Below are 22120 nucleotides of genomic sequence, written 5' to 3'. Positions count from 1 at the left end.
CTAAAATAATCTTAGCCTTGTTTAATAAAAAATTAGGTCCCTCAAGAAGTCCTCAACTAGAGCTTAATCTGCCCCATAACCTGCCCTGAAATACCATTTCTTGACTCCCACTATACTTTCATTTCACATTTAAGTCTTCAATAATCAAATTGAAACACCCATTTCTCTAATGATTTCTTCCTTCCTCCTTGGCCAGTTCTGCTCTCAGCCTCCCAGGTGAAGAATTAACTTTTTATCTTACTTATATTTCTCTTTACCAAAATAAGCTACTACAATAACAACAACAGCAATACTATAGTTCCTGCTCTTTAATGGTTATAGAGGAAAAAACACGTAGAAACAAAACAGTGAAAACTGTTAAGAAGTTGAAGTACATCTCTCTTATAATTAATAAAATCATGGACATACTATTTTGCTTATTTAAAAATTGATTTTAAGATGTACTACATTCAATCCCATCATCAGAAATATATAAAAAAAATTAAGCACTAAAATACCACGCCAAGGACAGGCTCTTTTACAGAGGTCAAATAATTCTGTAAACTCTAGGGGGATAGGAGCACAATGAGTTGCATTATCTTCATGGATCTGCTGAATAATCTTTCTTTTAAAATTACAGTATTCTTTCTTTATTAGAGATACATACATACATTTTTATGGTAAAATATGTCTAAATTTGTTTTAAACTACAGCAGCAAAGAAAACACCAAGAACAAAAAGTGAGTGTGGAGAGATTAAACAAGAACAATAGAAAAGCATAACTGCTGAAGCTGAATTTTCTTCAGGGAATTTATTATCCTATTCTCACTTTTTTTCATAATAAAAAGTTTGATTGGGCGGTGCCTATGGCTCAGTCGGTAAGGCACTGGCCCCATATACCGAGGGTGGCGGGTTCAAACCCTGCCCCGGCCAAAAACTGCAACCAAAAAATAGCCGGGCGTTGTGGCGGGCACCTGTAGTCCCAGCTACTCGGGAGGCTGAGGCAAGAGAATCGCTTAAGCCCAGGAGTTGGAGGTTGCTGTGAGCTGTGTGATGCCACGGCACTCTACTGAGGGCCATAAAGTGAGACACTGTCTCTATGAAAAAAAATAAAAGTTTGATAAAAAATAAGTTCCTTGCTTAAAAAGAATCAAAGCTGGTGAATATTATGGAACATAACACTCATTTCCTACTTTTTATGTTTTTACATAAAGGGACTTCAAAATCCTGCCTCTCCCATTTGCTATTCACTCTGCTTATAATGAGCAGAGTGACAGAAGAATTTGGAAACTAGGTATGCTTACCTCAGCCCCATTCTCTCTGAGGCATAACAGCCTGAAGAGTATCTTAGTGACATTCAGCTATATGTAAACTCTGCATGAACCTGTCAATTTCTGGTGCTGGGGTTGTATGGCTAATTCAGAGTGAAATAAGACTCTGTATCTACTTGGTACATATCTAAAGTTATACTTTCCAATAAAGTATAAAAAGATGTTATTTATACATCAGTAAAAAAGATGTTATTTTTATCTTTTTAAACGTAGGGCTCCTAAAACTAAGTTCATAGAATCTTAATAGTGAAAGCCTCCAAGATCCACAGACTAGCTCCTGTAGTTACTATAATAAGGTTTAACCAAAGGTGACATGGAAGTAATCAGATGACTTAGGTAAGAGGATGTCACATCCTTGGCTTAATGATTAGTAAACTCCATTTGTAAATAAAGACATTTATATGTAGTTACTTTGGGCTGAAAATATTAGTATTTACTGGCATTAAATATATCTGTTACCTTACCTAAGGAGAGACCTTCTTGCTGTAACAACAGCGTGAGTGTCATGTAACACTCTTCCATTTGGCTTAATGCACTGGCTATAATTGTATTCGCCTGTGCCTATAGCTACAACTTCATGATGTCCAGCTGAAAGAAAAAGGTGAACAGCAGCAGGTTAATTTAGCATCCTTCTTCTCTAGGTTCAGCCTTCACCTCTATTCCACCATTTTTAATTAAGTAAAATACATTGACCAAAAGAAGAAAAAGTAATTCCACAATTTCAAATGAGAGTCTTAGAATCTGTAAACATCTTTCTTTAAGGCTGCATAATATTCCATGGTGTACATATACCACAATTTATTAATCCATTCGTGGATCGATGGGCTCCTGGGCTTTTTCTATGTTATAAGAAGCAAAATTTCCAAAGTGGTATCCCTCTCGCCTATAATCCTAGCCCTCTGGGAGGCTGAGGTGGGAGGTTGGCTTGAGGTCAGAAGTTCAGGATCAGCTACATTTCTACTAAAAATGGAAAAAATTAGCTGGACGTGGTGGCATATTCTTGTACTTCCAGCCATTTGGGAGGCTGAGGAAGGACTGCAAGAGTATGAGGTTGCAATGAGGTATAATGATACCACTGCACTCTAGCTGGGGCAATAGAGGGAGGCTCTTTTCTAAAATTAAAAAAAGAAAAAGATTTTCCAATTATAAAGTCAGCTATCTTAGGATACACAATCTAAATTTTTGTTACAATCAATAGAATAACCAAATATCCTTGATTTTCAGATAGGGAGCTATTTCTTCTACATCTAGATCCATTCTATTTTTATCTATCTATATATACTGCCTCTTATTTTTCTTAACCCACTCACTGTCTATAAACCAAATTGTCTTTTCTGTTTTACTGAAAGTGCTTTCTTGAAGAAATAAAAAAATCCTTATGCTTTTCCCAGGTAGCTTTGTTCCATTTGAACTTTTCTATGCCCCACTTAAAATGTCCTTGAAACTCTATGCTCTGAGAATACACAATTTAAATTGGCAGTTTTTCCTCTTATACCCAAATTATGAGGCCTAATGCTTAGGAACTAGCTAAGCATTAGAAACAGAAAATCTCAGGTCTAGTCTTTCAAACAAGTTTGATTTTACATCTGCAATGACCTAAAGGACTTTCAGTAACTATCACTGAGGTTCTACCAAGTACCAGGCACTGAAACAGAAGCTAGGAATAAAATATTGAGCAAGATGTGCCCTCATGAAGCTTCTAGTAGGAGAGACCGAAAAAAGATTAAACAGGCAGGGCACGGCGGGACGCTACTAGAGTCCCGGGTACTTGGGAAGCTAAGGTGAAAGGATCATTTGAGGGTAGGAGTTTGAGGAGAAAAAGACTAAACAAACCCTAAATTGTAACAGTGCTTTGAAGGAAACAAATATGGGGGTGATAAAATAATGAGAACAAATGTCACCTCATACAGACTAGTTGCAGACTCCCTAAAAAGCTGAAATTTCTCAGTATGAGTGTCAGAAAAGGTATTCTAGTTAAAAGAAATAATATTATGTACATAGCATCTTTGGCAGAGAGAAGACCAGTATAAGTTGCTCCTATAAGTGGGGTGAAGGGATTGGTATAAGATGAAGTTAGAGAAAAAAGATATTATATACATGGTAAAGAGTGGGGGTTTTACCCAAGAGCTATGGGGAAGCTACTGAAGCAAACACCCTCTTGAGTCACATCTCAAGATCATCACTTTTTGCACAATAAAGAAAACAATCAACAAAATGAAATGGCATCTTACAAAATAGAAGAAAATATCTGCAAACCTTATATCCAATAAGGGGTTGACATCCAAACTATAAGTAACTCCCACAACTATTTTAAAAAAAGCTTCGTTAAAAAATGGGTGAAGGACTCACAGACGTTTTTCTCAAGGAAGATTTACAAACAGTGCTGAACATTACTAATCATCAGAAAAATGCAAATCAAAACTACTGGGAGATAGCCTCACATCTGTTAGGATGGCTATTATCAAAAAGTCAAAACACAATAAGTTTTAGTGAGGATGTAGCTGAAAAGTCCATCCTATATTATTAGTAGGAATATAAGTTTGTATAGCCACTTTGGAAAACAGTATGAAGATTCCTTAAACAACAAATTTATAACCATATGATCTAGCAATCCTGGTTCTGGGTATAAGGTCTAAAGAGATATCTTAACTTCCACGTTCAGCACAGAATTACACACAATAGCCAAGAAGGTACAGAAACCATCTAAGTGTCCCAACAGATGAATAGATAAAAAGAAAAGTGAATAGGTAAAAAATACACTGGATTCTGCAACATGCAGGCAATAGGTAGCCTTGACAAGTACACTTACCAAGCAGCAGCAGAATAAAAAAGCTAAATTGTAGAAAAGAGTAAACAGCGGCTATAAATAGCTTCTTGATGAATTTAGGCAATAAGGTCAAGAAAATAAAGACTTTAGCTTGTAAGAGGATTCTTCCTCTACAGTTACAATAGAGAAGATGTGGCAGGGGAGAAAGGACATCTAAATTTGTTAGCTTCTTGTAGACTCAATTAAAAATGATGAGGCAAGGTTTCTCTGAATATATTTTAAATATGCTTCTAAGAATAAATATTAAATATGTATTGATTGTGTGAGGTTATGTTCACTTAATTGCACTCAGGCCTTCCTATCCTATATTCACACTCATAATTTCTAAAACTACATTTGTTCCCATCCATGCTCTTTCCCACCAACTTCACACCAGCTTCTAGATTCCTTGCATATATGGAAACACTACTTTGTTATGTAAATGTGAAATGCTATATTTTTTCCTCTTATTTCATCTATCATTTATCATCAACTTTATCTTATCACATCAATTTTTTCCCTTCCTCTTAAAGAGTTCATCTCAACTCTAATTTAGGTACTGCATCACAACCATCTAAGTTGTGCTTCCATAATTCAGGTTCAACCCCTGTAATCTTTTGAAAAAACTATTGTCAATTATTGCTTAATTTTTCTTAATATCACAAATGAAATTAATTAAACTAAATGCCAAGTACTGTGTTCAATACTTTATTTACGTTATCATATCTAATATAGCAACTCAGTGCAGTAGGGATTGTTATTATTTCTGGTGTATCTATTTTAACAAATGAGATGAAAATTAAGGCATAGAAATTTTAAGTATGTAACCTGCCAAGAGTAATTTAAGTAGCAGGGCTGACTGTGATGTTAATGCTCCCAACAATTACAGAACAATGTCTAACCCTGTTTAAAACCTTTCACAGATTATCTTATTATAAATTCAACATTTCACTGGCTTTTAAGCCACTTCATAATCTGGCCCTATTTTACCAATCTAACTCTTTTTTGCATTAGTCTTGTACATAAACTACTCTGTACTAAAAATACATTTACCTTGTTCCATAAACAGTCTCCCACTACTGTTCTGTTCCATTATGCCTCCCTCTCCAAAAATGTTTTCCTTTCCTGTATTTATCCAAACTTTTGTAACAGTTTCGGCTTAAATCTCACTTATTCCAAAACATTTTTAAAAACACCCTATAATTTCTCTATGAATTTTCACACATTTTTGCATTACAGAAAACAATTTTTAATATTTTATCTTTTCAACAAGTATATATATCTTCTCTTCCTACCTAGATTATAATTATAATTCCTTAAGAACAGGAACTAAATTTCAAATTGTTTTTTATATAATTTATAATATCTGATTCAGAAATTAATACAAAGTGTAGCTAATGACCAACTCAGAACATTAAAGAGTAAACAGAAGATAAAAATATAGTTAGAATTGCAACATTATAACATCCACAATATGATTTTCCATATTTTGATATTTTCCTATTTAAAAGTGAAGAAACGATACTAATTTTTACAGCTGCCCTCTCAATGTTTGTTATAATGAAGGTTAGGTTTCAGGAGAACAGTAGTACTACCAGTCTTAAGGCTTAAAAATGTGAGGTCTGGGCGGCGCCTGTGGCTCAGTGAGTAGGGCGCCAGCCCCATATGCCGAGGGTGGCGGGTTCAAACCCAGCCCTGGCCAAACTGCAACCAAAAAATGGCCGGGCGTTGTGGCGGGCGCCTGTAGTCCCAGCTGCTCGGGAGGCTGAGGCAAGAGAAGCGCGTAAGCCCAAGAGTTAAGAGGTTGCTGTGAGCCATGTGACGCCACGGCACTCTACCTGAGGGCGGTACAGTGAGACTCTGTCTCTACACACACACACACACACACACACAAAAAAATGTGAGGCCTTTTGCCATTCTGCAGTTCATTATTGGTTCCTGGTCAGTGTACTTTATCTCTACCTCTGAGAACCTTTGTGTTTAATGACTCACACCTGCTGGAAAAGCCCACTTCAAATCAATCCAAGATCACTGAGAACACAACAAATTTAGTTAACTAAAATACTAATACAATATGGTTGAGACTCTTAAGATACTAGTTTTTCTATGAAATAACACATCCCAAATATTTGGACTTACCTCTTTCAATTATAAAAGCAGCCAATGAATTGCTACATTTCAGATATTCTGAATGATTAGAAATTAGTTGATTAAATGTTTCTTTTACAATCTGAGAAATCTTTGCATACTGAATATGTCTCCCTTCTAGAAAAAAAATAAAAATATGAACTTGAAAAACACTGTGCTTTCTCCTAGAGATGTTTTATTCTTATTATAACCTTACAATCAAATTAGTTAATAATTTATAGTCATATGTAGGCACATTTACGTCATGATTGAGATTTTACAGTATTCAATTAAAAAGAACTCAAGTTATTCAGTTTTGCCTAACTTCTTATAAAAAGCTGTTAGTATAGTTGCAGAATTTAGTCTGATAATATAGTCAAAGTCATATGAGGCACAAGATAATTCTTTGTTGTACAGGAACACACTGCAAGATGACCATCATCCCACTGAATGCCCACAGTCCTCCCCAATTCTTGTGATGATCAAAATACACTCCCTTATTACTTGCCCCACAGAACCACTACAAAACCACCAAGCTTTTAGACTCTTCAAATCGTTCTTCATTCCCACTAAAAAAGTCCCAAACTTTGAAAGAGAATGAAGATCATTCTCTAAGTAACTGGGATTACCATAGAACACTTTATAACCAAAGAATATACATCAAAAGTTACTCATGGATTATTAAAAAAAAAAAGAAGACAGAGTTGAGAATCTAGAGTAGGGCCCTGGCAATTTGTTGCTTTGTCTATAAATGACTGTATATGCCTTGGGAAGAATAATTATTCCAGATAAGGAGAATTTAATACATTTAAATACAGTGTTTCTCAAAGTTTGGTTGTAAATCACTGATGGATGGTTCCTGATCTTTCATGGTGGTTGCCAGTGGTCGATTATCAAGAAGTTTCCAGTTCATTTAATATTTTCAGAGGAAAAAAACAATCAGTTTTTCTCTCATGTACAGCATATATTTTGAATATATATATATTTTTACAGAAATTCTTATCTGCTTAATGATCATTACTTTTTAAAAGGTACATAAATGCTAAAAGTACAATATTAGCCTCTGCTAACATATAACTTATTTCAGCTACCTCATTTACATGTTCTTGTAACCCCATTAAACATGCATTTTTCTGTAATCACAGAATGAAGCTCTCAGAGAAAGCAGAATGAACTACTATGTTTATCACTCCAAACTTACGAAACAGGAGAAAAAGTTTCTACTTTATGGTTTCTTTAAATTTAACTTTCTTGAAACAAAGTATACATTAGGAATTTTCCTCTCCAGATGCAATCACTATTATAAATTTCTTATGGATAGTTTGAGAAACAATATATAAATACATATTACTTTAAAAAATAAAAAATGAACATGATAAACACTGCTTTTTAGATTTGGTCTTAGACTGCAAAGGCAGACATTAGTCCTGTTTTATTTTTCCTAATGGTTTTACAGAATGAATGTAACTACAATTTATTTAATCATGTCCTCTACAGTTAAGCAATTATTTTGTTATGATACAGAATAAAAAAGCACACTGCAATTAGTGCTGACAGAAATGACATATGTGGCAAGAAAATGTTTTGCTGTGGACAATCATAAACAATGGGAATCAACGACATACCAATAATACCTCTTGATCTTAGTTTAGTATGGAAATAAATATTGTGAATATAATCAAATCTTACTAAATCTATGTTTTCTTAGTATTTGTGAATGAATGAGGAGCAAGTACAATATTGTTTTCCGTACACAAGTGCTGACTGTTGAGGGAATATGTGTAAAATAACCTTACAAATTATTGGAAATGAACGATGAAATAAAAACATGACACATAATGTCAGTTAACCTGATTTTTTTTTATTTCAAGTTGCTGATTTCAAATGATATTTGGTATCATGAGTAACCTCAATCTATCTTCTGAGACAAATAGCACTATTTTCAAGGAAGATAGTTCAATTAGAAACACATGGCAAAGTAGACAGGTTGTTAAATAGTTGACTGCTCCATATCTGGTCCAACAGGAAGTGTTCAGAAGATTTTTGTGAGTCTCAAATCCTTCCTCTTGCTTGTAACATCCAACTTTTGTTTTCACTCGTGAGTTTTAAAGGATGTTCTTTGCTCTCCCTTTTCTGACATGTGGGAACATGACTTTACTCTTTTTTTTTTGTTTTTAAACTACACAATCATTCTTTCTCACAGATTAACATCCTTTTTCCTGGGTAATAGCAATTTATATTATTTGCTAAGTCTTGGCCTTGAATTCTACTCCATTATTCACTGAAAATGTTCACAGAAGGTAAAAGGGAAGACAAGAGCCTACTTTCCATATTGGGAGATCACTGGTGTAGGATTGATCCCTTATGGCCGTTCTGTTCATCAATTCTTGTGACTAACAGGCCAGAGACTATATCTATCTATTGGTGGATTTTGTCTCCTGAATGTGCCTATTTTCCCTGGTCTTATCCTTTTACTGCATGCAAGCAAAAGACAATGGAAGACCAAGGTTGAACAGACATAAAACTTTTCAAACCCTAACCTCTAGGTCTAGAAAATGCAAAAGAAGAAAGGCTCCTTTTAATTCTACAAATACTCTAAAGTATGAAATGTGCCTACTATGTAGTAAATGTAGAAATTAAGAATAATTTCCTACCTTTTCAGGAGATTCATAATATAAAAGGAAAAGTACATAACTCCCACACAATTTTGAATGTGATGCCACAAAAAAATAATAGTCACCATTTAGTGAGCATCTATGTGTACTAGGCACTGATTTAAGTATTTTTCATGTATGAATTCATTTAATCCTCACACTAACTGTATAAAGTAATTACTACAATGGCTATTTTACAAATTGGGGGAAAGGTACACAGAGAAATAACTGGTCCTAGGTCACAAAACTAGTACCTTGAATTGAAGCTATAGCTTTCTTGGGCTTCAGTGCCAAATAACTGCTATCAAAAGAAAGTGAATAGATTATTTGAAATGAATGCATAAAATGCATACCAAACACCAGAATGGCATTGGTTTTCACTAATGACAAGCCCACCAAAGCAAAGCATTTTCAAAGAAGCTGATAGGTGAAATTGACAAACCATCTCCTTATAGGGGGGGGAAATCCCTTTCTTTGATTTTTCTTCTTCATTCCTTTCTTCTGTCATTTTTAGCATAGTACAGAAGGAAATTTTCCTCTCTATAGATGTGTGGGGATTTGAATAAAATGTTAATGCATATTTTCTTAACTATGCATATTTTAATTATGTTACAATTTTTATTTGGGTTTTATCTTTTAAGAAAGAACATCATAAAAGACTTTCCTACCATAGTGTACTTTTGAAACATATGCTGGGTCAGGTGGAACAACAGGTTCTGCAGGGATAGGAGGAGGACCTGTAAATAAAAAAAATAAATAAATAAAAATAAAATAAAATAAAAAAATAAGGAAACATGACAATGTCCCAAAGAGCCGGTAGTTACCTATTTTGAAATAAAACAGCAGTTCAAAAATGATTAATTTTTTCTGTATATAATTCTCAGCCATCAAATACCCAGTAACTCAACCCTGATGTCTTTTCTAGTATCATTTATGCAAACAAATTTTTAGGCTTCCTAATCTTTTACTACAATATTGCTTGCTTTGTAATGGATGCAACCGTCTGAAAATCGGCTAAAATGAAGTCCTATTGTAGATTCTTATTAACAATTTTCTATTTACAATATTGTAGAAAACATTTAATTAATCATCTTTAAAAACTTTCATGGCACACCTAAAATCCCCTACAGCCATGGCACAGCGGTAGACAATCAGTGCTCTAGAAGTTAAGGTATTAACTAAAGTAGTCAGTCACTTAAGAACCACTCATATATGAGGACAATTAGGTTATGGGGGGGGAAGCAGAAAGAGGGATGGAGGGAGGAGGGTGGGGCCTTAGTGTGTGTCACACTTTATGGGGGCAAGACATGATTGCAAGAGGGACTTTACCTAACAATTGCAATCAGTGTAACTGGCTTATTGTACCCTCAATGAATCCCCAACAATAAAAAAAAAAAAAAAAGAACCACTCATAAAGACAAAGTAATAGACTTACATTTTGAGTAATATAGAAAACTTATTGAAAACAGAAATGCACAACAAATGACAATGTCATCTTAGGGATATTAGTAAAGAAAATACTAACAAAAGTTAGATACATATACTCTGGACTTTAGATAAGCAAAATTTTAAAACTCAGAGAAAGACAGATTTAATTCCATTTACTCAAATAAGTATGGTTTAAGAGGAATGAAAGTTAAAGATATTAAATCCTATTTACTATACGAAAATAACCTTAATAAATACAACTTGTAAGATGGTTAGCATTTTAAAATACCATGTACAAATAGCCCAGATAATACTGAAAAGTGAGAACAAAGTTGGAGGACTCACATTTTCTGATTTCAAAACATACTCCAAAGCTTTAGTAATTAACACAGCATGGTACTGGCATAAAGACAGATGGGCCAATGGAATAAGAGGGTCCAGAATGAAACCTCTACATATATGGTCAAATGATTATTGACAAAGGTTACAAGACCATTCAATAGGAATCTTTTCAACAAATGATGCTGGGAAAACTGATGCAAAAGAAGGAAGTCAGACCCTTATATAACACCATATATAAAATTCACTCAAAATGGGTTGAGGACCTAGGCAGAGGAAAAACTTCACAACATTGGATCTGGCAATGATTCTTGGCTATGAGACCAAAAGCATAGACAATAAAAGAAAAAATAGACTAACTGGACTTCATCATATTTAAAAACTTTTATAAATCTAAGGACTACCAACAGAGTAAAAAGGCAGCCCACAGAATAGGAAAGTATTTTCAAATCACATATCTGATAAGGGTTTGACATCCAGAATATACAGAAGACTTCTAAACCTCAACAACAAAAATTAAATTGACTGAGAAATGAAGTATTTAAATAGACATTTATCTAAAGAAGATATACAAACGGCCAGTAAACACCTGAAAAGATGTTCAACATCATGGAAATATAAGTCAAAACCACAGTGAGATATCTATTAGGATGGCTACTATAAAAAAGCAGCCTGGGGTCAGTGGCTCATGCCTATAATCCTAGCAGGAGGATCACTTGAGGCCAGGAGTTCAAAAGAAGCCTGATCAGCACGACGAGATGACGAGACTCTATCTCTATAAAAAATAGAAAAAATGAGCTGGGCGTGGTGGTGCACCCCTATACTCCCAGCTACTTGGGGCAGGAGGATCACTTGAGCCCAGGAATTTGACCTTGTACTGCACACTACCCAGGACAACAAAGTGAGACCCTGTCTCAACCAATCCCCAAATCTGTGTGATAAGGAAGACAGCACATCTTTGGTTGTGTGTGGTGGTTCATTCCTGTAATCCTAGCACTTTGGAAGGCCAGGAGTTTGAGGCCAAACAAAGCAAAAACAAAAACAATTGTTGGCAAGGGTGTGGAGGAATTAAACTCTTGTGCACAGTGGATGGGAATGTAAAGTGGGTAAAATGGTGCAGCCAGCATGGCGAACAGTATGGCAGTGCTTCAAATTTAAAAATTATCATATGAGCTGGGTGCTGGTAGCTTAGCGGTTAGGGCACCAGCCACATCCACCAGGGCTGGTGAATTTGAACCCTGCCTTGGCCTGCTAAACAATGACGACGACAACAACAACAACAACAAAGCTGTGTGTTGTGGCAAGTGCCTGTAGTCCTAGCTACTTGGGAGGTTGAGGCAAGAGAATCGCTTAAGCCCAAGAGTTTTAGGTTGCTGTGAGCTGTGACGCCACAGTATTCTGCTGAGGGCAACATAGTGAGACTCTGCCTCAAAAAAAAAAAAAAATTATCATATTATCCAGAAATTCCACTTCAAGAAGTGGAATTGGTATCACCAAGAATTAAAAGCGAGGTGTTTGAAATATCTGTATACTTATGTTCACAGCAGCATTATTCATAACGGCCCCAAAGTGGAAGCAACCCAAGTGTCTATCAACAAATAAATGGACAAACTATGGAAATACAGATAATGGAGTATTAGTCATCCTTTAAAAGGAAGGGGTTTCTGACCTCTTCACCTGTTTGCCCGGGCAATGGAGGCTCATTCACTATGTATGGCGAATGTATCCTGCTTTCTAAGGTTTCTTACTCTATAAGCCTATCTTTCCCTTTCTCAATAAACTGTTTCATGTTTGCCTTATAAAAGGGGGGAGGGAAGATTCTGACACATGCTAAAACATGGAAGAAGCTTAAGAACATTATCCTAAGGAAGCCAGTTACCAAAAAAAAAAAAAATATTGTATGATTCCACTTACGTGAGGTACCCTAAGTATTCAAATTCATAGAGACAGTAAGAATTTTGATTGCCTTGGGCATGAGGGAAAGGGGAATAGGTAGTTGTTACTTAATAGGTATAGGATTTCAGTTTCGCAGAAGAGTTCTAGATATTGGTTGCACAACAAAGCGTACTTAACACCACCAAACTATACACTTAAAATAGTGAAGATATTAATTTGACCTTCTGTGTATTTTACCACAATTAAAATTTTTAAATAACCTTAGAAACCAGATTCTTACATCCTTGTATCAAGTGTTGAAGATTTTCAAAACTTACCATAGTATTAATCACACTGCACTTGAAAAAAATTAAGAGCAAAAAGGTTTTGAAACAAAAAGTTAACAAAAAATACTGTATTTAGAAAACCATGGATAAAATATGAAAGCTATTATAAAAAATATTTTGAAATAGTGATGAGTTCAGAATTTTGGAAAAAATGATGTAAATATGAACAAGGAAAAGACTAGAAAAACTAGGTTAATAGACAGCAAAGAGAAGAAATGAATACTCAATATTTATCTTTCCTCTATAACCTTTCATAAGAAAAATCTGTAAACTCAGCTGTTTAGAACAAATTAAAGAAGAAATTACAGCTCACTATAGGGAAAAAGATGACTTTACACATGCTATTTCCAGCATCTGGACCAAGAAAAAAATATATCACTGAAGTTGTAATTAAGGCATTTTTGGAGAAAACAAAAATGAACATAAAAGTGGATGCATTAGAGACAGGTAAAAGCTACCTTTTCACACAAAAAAGAGAAAAGATAGGGCAGGTGTGGTGGTTCATGTCTGTAATCCTGGCACTCTAGGAGGCTGAGATGGGGGACAGCTTGAGGTTAGGAGTTCAAGATTAGCCTGAATAAGAGAGACTAAAAATAGAAAAATTAGCCAAGCATGGTGGCCTGTGTCAATGGTCCCAGCTACTGGAGATGGAGGCAGGAGGATGGATTGAGCCTAGGATTTTTTTTTTTTTGCAGTTTTTGGCCAGACTGGGTTTGAACCTGCCACCTCTGGTATATGGGGCTGGCGCCCTACTTCTTTGAGCCACAGGCACCTGCCCTGAGCCTAGGATTTTGAGGTTGTTGTGAGCAAGGCTAGAGCCACTGCACTCTAGCCTGGACAAGAGAGTGAGATTCTGCTTCAGTTAAGAAAAAAAAAAAAAAAAAAGGAAAAGATATATGGTCATGTGCTAGCCCTAGATAAACACATTGAAAGCTTTAAGGAAAAAGCATTTATCATGAGACACCAATTACTACTATCTTTTTTTCTGATAATCAAATTAGATGTTAAGGAAATTCTGTACATACAAAGTCTGAAAATAAAGTTCTTGAACTCATCCTAGAAAAAGTGCTACCTACTTCACTGCTGACTATCACTACTGTCACCTTCAAAGTATTCTCTGTGGGATGCTATGCACTGACCCCAGCACCTAGCAATTTTGGAACTATTTTTCTAGAATGACCATCAGAGCTGTCATTGTATGGCACACAAGAGCACACAATAATGAACGCTACTCAGCACGCCATTGCCACACATCCACATGAACACAGCTGTTCTGCCAATGTAAGCTCACGATAACAAGTTTGCCAACTTAACTGCCAGACCTTGAAAGATGACAGCTCTGACGGTCATTTCTAAAAAGAGTTCCAAAATTGTTTTGAAGGGTGGACTAGGTGCTTGTGTCGGTGCATAGCTTCTCAAGAGTAGTACCTTGAAGGTGACTGGAGTGATATTCCGCAATGAGGTATGTAGCACTTTTTCTAGGATGAGTTCATGAACGTAATTAAAGTATTTTAGCTCTTAGAAGGTAGAGGACGGGCAGACTTTATTTGTAGAGTCCCAGTATCTGCCATAATCCCCAGAACACAGAACATCCTAAAACACACAGATTTATTGATTCTACTGCCTGGAAGGAAACTAGGAAAGAAATAATCAAGTGGAATATAGTATACTAGCAGATAAAATAATCACACATAAAGGATTTCTCTTAATAAGCTAAAGAAATTTCTTAAGAATATTATTTATTTCTGAATTTCTCGTTAACTGGTTAAGAACTCTGAAAAGGCAAACATATTTCCATTAAAAAACCTGAATATATCACTAGTCATTAAGTTCCAGGTATGAGTAGTATTATATTTATTTACCCAGAGCATAACATAGTACTTAACACTGAATAAATGAATGATGGACAAACATAAAAGTTGATAAGGTTAGCATAATTATTAACTAAAATCAGGATTCAAATTGTCAAAACTGACTTCATATTAAAAAATGGGTTTCTTTCTACATTCAAGTAATTACCTTCCAATTTTTTTAAAGTCGAATATTGTTAACATGACAAAAAATGCAACAAAAACCTATACATTTATCAGATAATTATGTAATATGTACAGATATTAAACTTTTCTGTCAAAATATTCAATTATGTCAAGAACAACCTAATTTTATAGCTCATAAAGTCCTTTAAAAATTAAAATAAGTCAAAAATATTGGACAACACAAAAATTAAAAGCATCACCATGATTAGAAAAAAAGATGAAGTCAAAAAATATATACATAATATATAGGACAGGATAGCAGGAGTAATTTTATATTGAATTTAAAAGGTACACTTTATAACAAAGTAAAATAATTGCATCATTGCTCTTTGTAGGTAAATAACATGTGAAAAACAAATCGAAGTATTATTTAAAAATAAGGATGAAATGGCATTTATAGTGCCAATACTTCTAAGATATTTACCAAAATCATACCTGGCCTTAAAATATTACTAAATCTTTTTTTTTTTTTTTTTTTTTATTGTTGGGGATTCATTGAGCGTACAATAAGCCAGGTTACACTGATTGCAATTGTTAGGTAAAGTCCCTCTTGCAAAATATTACTAAATCTTAAAAGCAGAAAATAATATGAAAATTAACAAAATACTCTACCCACTAAATCCAAAGTAGACAAACTATTTGAAAAATAAGACTACAAATAAAAAATTTTTAACTGTTAAATAATAGCTTTAATTAAACATACATGAAGAATTCAACTTAAAGAATATACAGACTTTAAAGATACATTTAAAGATGTATTAAGAAGAAAAAGAAAATCTAACATTAAAAAACTAAAAGCAAAAAAATCTAGTAGTAGAATAAAGAAAGTGAGGATCTGTATTTAAAAGAATTTATAGTCACTGCTTAAATCAGATTTAAATGTTTTTCTTTATAAAGCTCCTTCATTTACAAGTAAAACAAAATATTATATTGGCAACAACTGCTAACATATATAACAATGCTAACATTCTTCAAATTGATTAATATTTATTCAGAAGAATTACTATTACTTGTACATTATTCACCAGGCATTGGTTAAGGGGTTTAACCAATGCCCTTAACCAATTATTATTAAAAAAATTTGTTTAATTCTAATGACAGCCATAGAAAGGAGTTACTTTCATGGTCCCCACTTTTAAATTAAACAGGTATAAAGGGCAAATAACTTGCCTGCAAAGGGTCAATATTCTAACCTTAGCAATCTAATTCTGGAGTTTGGACTCTCAACCTATTTGTTATGCTACCTTAGACTATTTTCACAAGTCAATCTATCATTCACTAAATTTAACAGAGGCAAAATTTCCCAAAAAGTTTATTAATGACCTCTAAGTATTAAATGTTGAATGTTAAGTACATAATAATAATCTAATAAATTATAGGAAAAACCCTGTTTCAGGACTCAAACCCATTAACAACCTAACAAATCATTAGATAGTTTAGCAACATTTTTTTTTTTTTTGGTGATAAAATATGCAAGAGCATGTTAACTACTATTAACCAGCAGACAGCAGCTGAAGGAAATTATTCAAACTGCTACCTTGAAGTTGCTAAGTAACCCTTCATTAACATAAATATTCCTTCTGGAAAATGGTACATTTTACAAATATATAATCACGAATATTTACCTGAAGTTTCCAAAACTCTTGGTTCAGGTTCTTCCAACTGTAGAAGTTCATCAAGAGCTAATTTTGCTGCATTGGATCTAGACTCCTTTTTATTTTGCCCCAGTCCAGTCTTGTACTGAATACCATCTACCACAGCACAGAAAGCGAAATATGGTCCCATGACATTACCTTGAAAAACAATACAAAATGAATGCTACAGTAATTCACTGTATATACCTGCAAATGATCCCTATATTAAGGAAAACACTTCAGTATAAAAACTCTGGGAAACTATTTACTTTACAAATGCTATCTCTTTAAGTCTTTCCGTAGGGCCAACAAAGATTAAACTAAAGCTGGATGAGCTCTTGAACTAATTCTGAGAATTTTAGCGGCTAGGCTGGCTCCACATTCAGTGTGAACAACAGGGCCAGTGCTAGAATACAGGTTATACATGGGGTGGTAATCAGTGTCTAGTACAGTGGTTCTCAACCTTCCTAATGTCGCAACCCTTTAATACAGTTCCTCATGTTGTGGTGACCCTCAACCATAAAATGATTTTCGTTGCTACTTCATAACTGTAATTTTGCTACTGCCATAAATTGTAATGTAAATATCTGATATGCAAGATGGTCTTAGGTGACCCTTGTGAAAGGCTGTTTGACCCCCAAAGGGGTTGCAACCCACAGGTTGAGAACTGCTGGTCTAGTGTAATGTCTGGCAATTGTAACATTAAGTACCTATCAAATAACAAATGAAAGGTAAGATCTGGAGATTTTACATAATATCTCAGTTCTTTAAAATTTCAATACAAGGCTGGGTGCGGTGGCTCATGTGGTAGCATTTTGGGAAGTTGAGGCAGGTGGACTGCTTGAGCTCCGAAGTTTGAAACTAGCCTAAGACTGAAACCTCATCTCTACTAAAAATAGAAAAATTAGCCAGGCATTGTGGTGGGCATCTGTATCCCAGCTACTTGGGAGGCTGAGGCAAGAGGATTGCTTGAGCCCAACAGTTTGAGGTTGTTACAAGCTATGATGTCACAGTACTCTACCCAGGCAACAAAGTGAGACTGTCTCAAAAATAATGAGAGAGAGAGAGAGAGAGAGAGAGAGAGAGAGAGAAAGAAAGAAAGAAAAGATAGATTTCAATACAAATACATAGTAAAGTTGAATTTCTACCATCTTCAATGGCCCTAATGCTTTTATAGTACATAAGGAATCCCTTTGAAGAAACGCTGGGTATCCACCATGGCATTATATTAAGCAAATCAACAACTCCTTTACTACGGCTTAGGGAATTTGGGGAGGGGAGTGTTGGTGGCTAACTTTTAAGGAAAACCAAAACATAAGCAACAATTTTAAAAGATACACCAAAGAATTAAACTGAATGTCTAGTCATTCAAGATTCCTATAAGACTTACTTTTACAAAATTACTTTTACTTAGCTTTCATGTTTGATGAAAAGAATCATCTCCTAAATTTACAGATACTACAGGTCAAAGATTTTTCTGTTTCAAGTTTTATTTGTTGGTAGGACTTTAGGAGCAGTAAGTCTGCACTCTGGTTACAGATGGCTAGATACAATGTCATTGCATATAAACCTCCCTATCTTATTTCCATGCATGTTCACAAGAATATTAACCGTTTTTTTTTTTTTTAATGACACACATCAAGGTTTTACAAGCAACTCCTCACTGCATCTGGGTAAACTGCTTTCCCTCCGATATCTAAGACCTTAGTTTCCCAATTTCCTTCCTTCACGATCACCTGGGTTTCAACCCAAATTTACTAAATCAGAGAGCATTTTGTATATTTAACAAGTGGCCCAGATGATTCTTATGCATAAGATATTATAAACATAAAATTTGCTAATAAGTCTTCTGGGTCAGATGATGAGCCTTTAAACTTTAGCCTGCTAATACATCAGGTTTTCCATAATTTAGTATGGATCTAAATCACATGTAGAGGTAGTTTAAAAATAGTGACACTCTAGTATTACTACCAAACTTAACCAAACATCACATAACAATCAATGGGCTATGGTTTTAAGCAGGTTGTTTTTGAAGCAATGAAGATTTGGTTTTCTTTTCTTTTTATCTTTACAGTGACTAATAGCCTACTTACATTGTCCAAGGGGTAGTCTGAGAATAATGTAAGAAAGCTAACTAGTTACATGGAGATTAAGCCCACTTTCTACATTAAGAAAACACCACCTTCTATGTTAAATCCTACTTTCATCAACTGTTAGTCTATTGGCATTTTATCCAAATCAAAAGAATGAAATTTGATGTAGTGACAACCTTTAGTAAAATTGATAGCATTAACTTCCTTTAAAAAGATGCTCGCTTTGAGATTGATACTGGCAATAGTATCATAAAAAAATTAATGTAACCAAAAGAAACACTACTTTTGTGTGCACAAATGCACACAGATGCACATATACCTGAAGTTTTTTTAAAAGATTTTTGACTCTCATGCTTTTAAATTGTCTATACCTCTTAAGAGCACTTATTCCCTTATTTCTCCACTTTCCTGAAGTGCTTCCTAATCACTGGCTATGATGTGAAGAGATCAGAAGCTGTTTTCTACATTTTCTTGATATGTACTCCTGTAGTCATCCACAGGCACAACACAGTAAGTCTGGGGACTTAAGAGAGAATGAGGAAAACTGTAGCAAGCAAATCCACAGAGTACCAAGAATATAATGCTGTTTTCACATTGAATCCCTGAATTTCAGTCAAATTTGACCCTGATTTTTCTTATTCATCAGCATAACAAAATCCTTCTTTAAAGATAATCATAGTTATCTCTACATATTTAATATCTAATATTAAATATTTAATGTCCCTACAAAAATGTGTTTATTGTAAAAGAAGTATTCACATCACCAAATAATCCATGAGGCAGATTTCAGTTTAGCTAACCACAGATGAAAATTATAATTTGATAATTATAAAATTTAAGTATGTGTGAGTTATTCGCAGAGGCTCAAAAACCTAACATGTGACATAAAAATTTCTTAAGTATACCTGTCAAAACATACAAGTAGTTACCTAACCCCAATGTTACAGGGAGAGAACCAAATTTAGCACCACAGTTACGGTCTGATTTTAATGGAAAATATTTTCCAGTAAAATAATAACCAGATGACTTTGTACTTGCCTGTTGTTACTGTTTCCTTAAGGTCAAGCTGAACCCGTTGCATCTGCGCAAACTGGTGTAAGGCTGACACAGGATTTATCTCTCCACGTTTGTACTTCATTATAAATTCCTTAGGTATTTTTTTTGGAGGAAGGACAGGATTTGAAATAGATGAAAGACCTTTGGAAAGCAATGGTTCTGGGAAATTACCTAAAAATAAATGTTTATGCTTGTCACATTGGTTAAAACAAAAACAAAAACAAGCAAAAGCACTAAGTCCTCTTCAAAAACAGAAGATTGTCCCACATATATTTAGTCACCACACATACTTAATTAAACGTTTTTCTTAAGTTTCCGTTAAACAATTTTAGTACACATGGCAAACACAACTGTTATCTTTTGGAGTACTGAAAACTATTTTGACAAAAGGTAATATCATATTATTAAGTGATCAAGGAATCATGGAATTTTCATGATGTCAAGGTTTTCAGAGACTCTCTAAGCCATTTTTACAGATGATGTCACTAAGGCCTAGAATTGAGAAAGACACACATCTGGGACTAGAACCTAGTTTCTGGCTCCCATCCACTGTTTTACACTGCCTTTCAAACTGAATTCAATCTAATTGTTAAAGCATGTTTGCCCCTGCTTCATACTTAACAGTACACTAACTGATAGGTGGAATACAAATCAGTATAAACCTGGTTGCTGCCCTGAAATCTCACCTCAAAAAAGCAAAATAAATTTGTAATGGTTGAACAGGGAAGGTGGTAAAGGATAGTTCAATGAGCAGCACAGGGTTCTACCAGCCTCCTCAGTGTTGAGACATGGCCACTAGTAAATGTATATATATCCAAGAAACATTTAAACCAGAGGCTCAACAGAACTTACTGGCCACCCTAGAATCTTGAAGAACTGAGTCATTATTACAAATAAAAGAGAAGTTGTACCCGTCACTTGTGTAACCTTGGATGCCATATTCGACAGGCTGTAACTTTCCGAGGAGTATGCTGCGGGTGTGGTTACTGTTGGGGCTGATGGTTGAACTGGCAAGTTCTTTTTCAGCATCTGGGCAAAACTAGGGACCCGGGAACTCTGAAACCAGTCATTGTTGCCAGACATTTTCTCACCTGCAAACACGATAAAGTTGAAAAACAAAACAAAACAAAACAAAATACTAAGTAAACAAAACATGATTACTCTGCAAAAACCCTCTATTTCCATAAATGGCTTTTACACACACATTCACTTGACTAGAGCCAGCCAAATCCCTCTTTAAATGTCTTCAATAATTGCTTTGTGAGTTAAAGCAGACACTAAGGTCTCATCATCTCAATTCCCTCTAAACTCTGGTACCAAGGGGGAAAGAAGGCACAGCGATCCGTTGAAAAGCTCGTAAATGTACTCCAGGATCAGGGGAGACATTAGCAAGTTCTAGAAAAAAGATGAAAAAACAAATCATCCTGTTGGCGGCCTCCCGAGTCCGGGTCTAAATCTCACCCACCGAGGCTGTCCTTCCTGCTTTCTCCGCTGGATCCCGCGGGCGGGCAGGCAGGCAGGCAGCAGCTGGCTGGAGGCTCGCCGGCCGCCGCCGCCGTTGCTTCCTCCTCCCGGCCTCAACCTCTCTCTTCAGGACGCTTCGCGCGAGGGCCGCAAGCTCAGAGTCGCATCCTTCAAAAAAGCGACCTCGAGGTGCCCCTACAGGCGCCTACTGGCGCCCCCACGCCCGCTTCGTCCAATCACCAACCGCCTTGGCGGCCGGCGTTCCTGCGTCTGCGTCTGCGTCTGCGTCTGCGCCTGCGCCCGTGCTCGGCCCTCTGTGCGCCGCCGCCTGCGACGTCAAGGTAAAACACGTCGGACGCCGCGTGCGTTCTAGGCCGCGTTCCAAGCCCCTGCGACGTGCACTCGTGTCTCCCTGTACTGGGGTCCAGGCGGTCCCTGGTGGTCCTCTCTGCGAGAGAAGTTGGGTGAAATCGCTGAAGTCCGCCTTTTCATTTACTGCCTGGGGCCCACTGAGTCCTCACACGGCGTCTATGGAGAGTTCGTTGTCTCCATGACAGTTGTTTATCCTGTGGTCTCCTTAGGCGCAGTGCTTGGTTTCTGAGTGAGGGTGTGGTTTCAAGAAAATCCTTCACTTTATCCCCACTTTGAGAAGGCACTAATGGAGATGGCTTGACCTTCACGGTGTTCTTCCTGCTGACAGAAAAACAAAACAAAACAAACCCCTCAGATTTGCTGAAACTTGACCAGCGGAGCCGCACAAGTCATGAAAACAGAGCCCTTAGGCCAGGCGAGGTGGCTCACGCTTGTAAACCTAGCAGTCTGAGCTCACTGGTCCGAGACCAGCCTGAGCCAGAGCGAGACCCTGTCTCCAAAAAATAGCTGGACTTGGTGGTAGCACCTGTAGTTCCAGCTACCAGGGAGGCAGAGGCAAGAGAGTCACTTGACCCCTAG

General features: G+C 35.9%; 1 protein-coding gene across 1 annotated transcript in view; it reads right to left on the bottom strand.

Annotated features, from left to right (window-relative positions):
- ADAD1 (adenosine deaminase domain containing 1) overlaps positions 1–21342 on the bottom strand; it is a 35967-nt gene extending 14625 nt beyond the window's left edge. The window contains exons 1-7 of the mRNA XM_053595138.1: positions 21171–21342; positions 20617–20796; positions 19688–19876; positions 16548–16715; positions 9566–9634; positions 6256–6381; positions 1775–1898 (exon numbers count right to left, since the gene is read on the bottom strand). Of these exons, the coding sequence (XP_053451113.1) occupies positions 1775–1898; positions 6256–6381; positions 9566–9634; positions 16548–16715; positions 19688–19876; positions 20617–20788 (848 nt within the window). The 5' untranslated portion in view covers positions 20789–20796; positions 21171–21342. The remainder of the gene's footprint in view (positions 1–1774; positions 1899–6255; positions 6382–9565; positions 9635–16547; positions 16716–19687; positions 19877–20616; positions 20797–21170) is intronic.
- Between the last annotated feature and the right edge of the window lie 778 nt (positions 21343–22120).

This window comes from Nycticebus coucang, chromosome 1 (genome assembly GCF_027406575.1).
Source record: "Nycticebus coucang isolate mNycCou1 chromosome 1, mNycCou1.pri, whole genome shotgun sequence".
NCBI classification, from domain to species: domain Eukaryota; kingdom Metazoa; phylum Chordata; class Mammalia; order Primates; family Lorisidae; genus Nycticebus; species Nycticebus coucang.
This window is presented reverse-complemented; position numbering and strand designations above follow the sequence as displayed.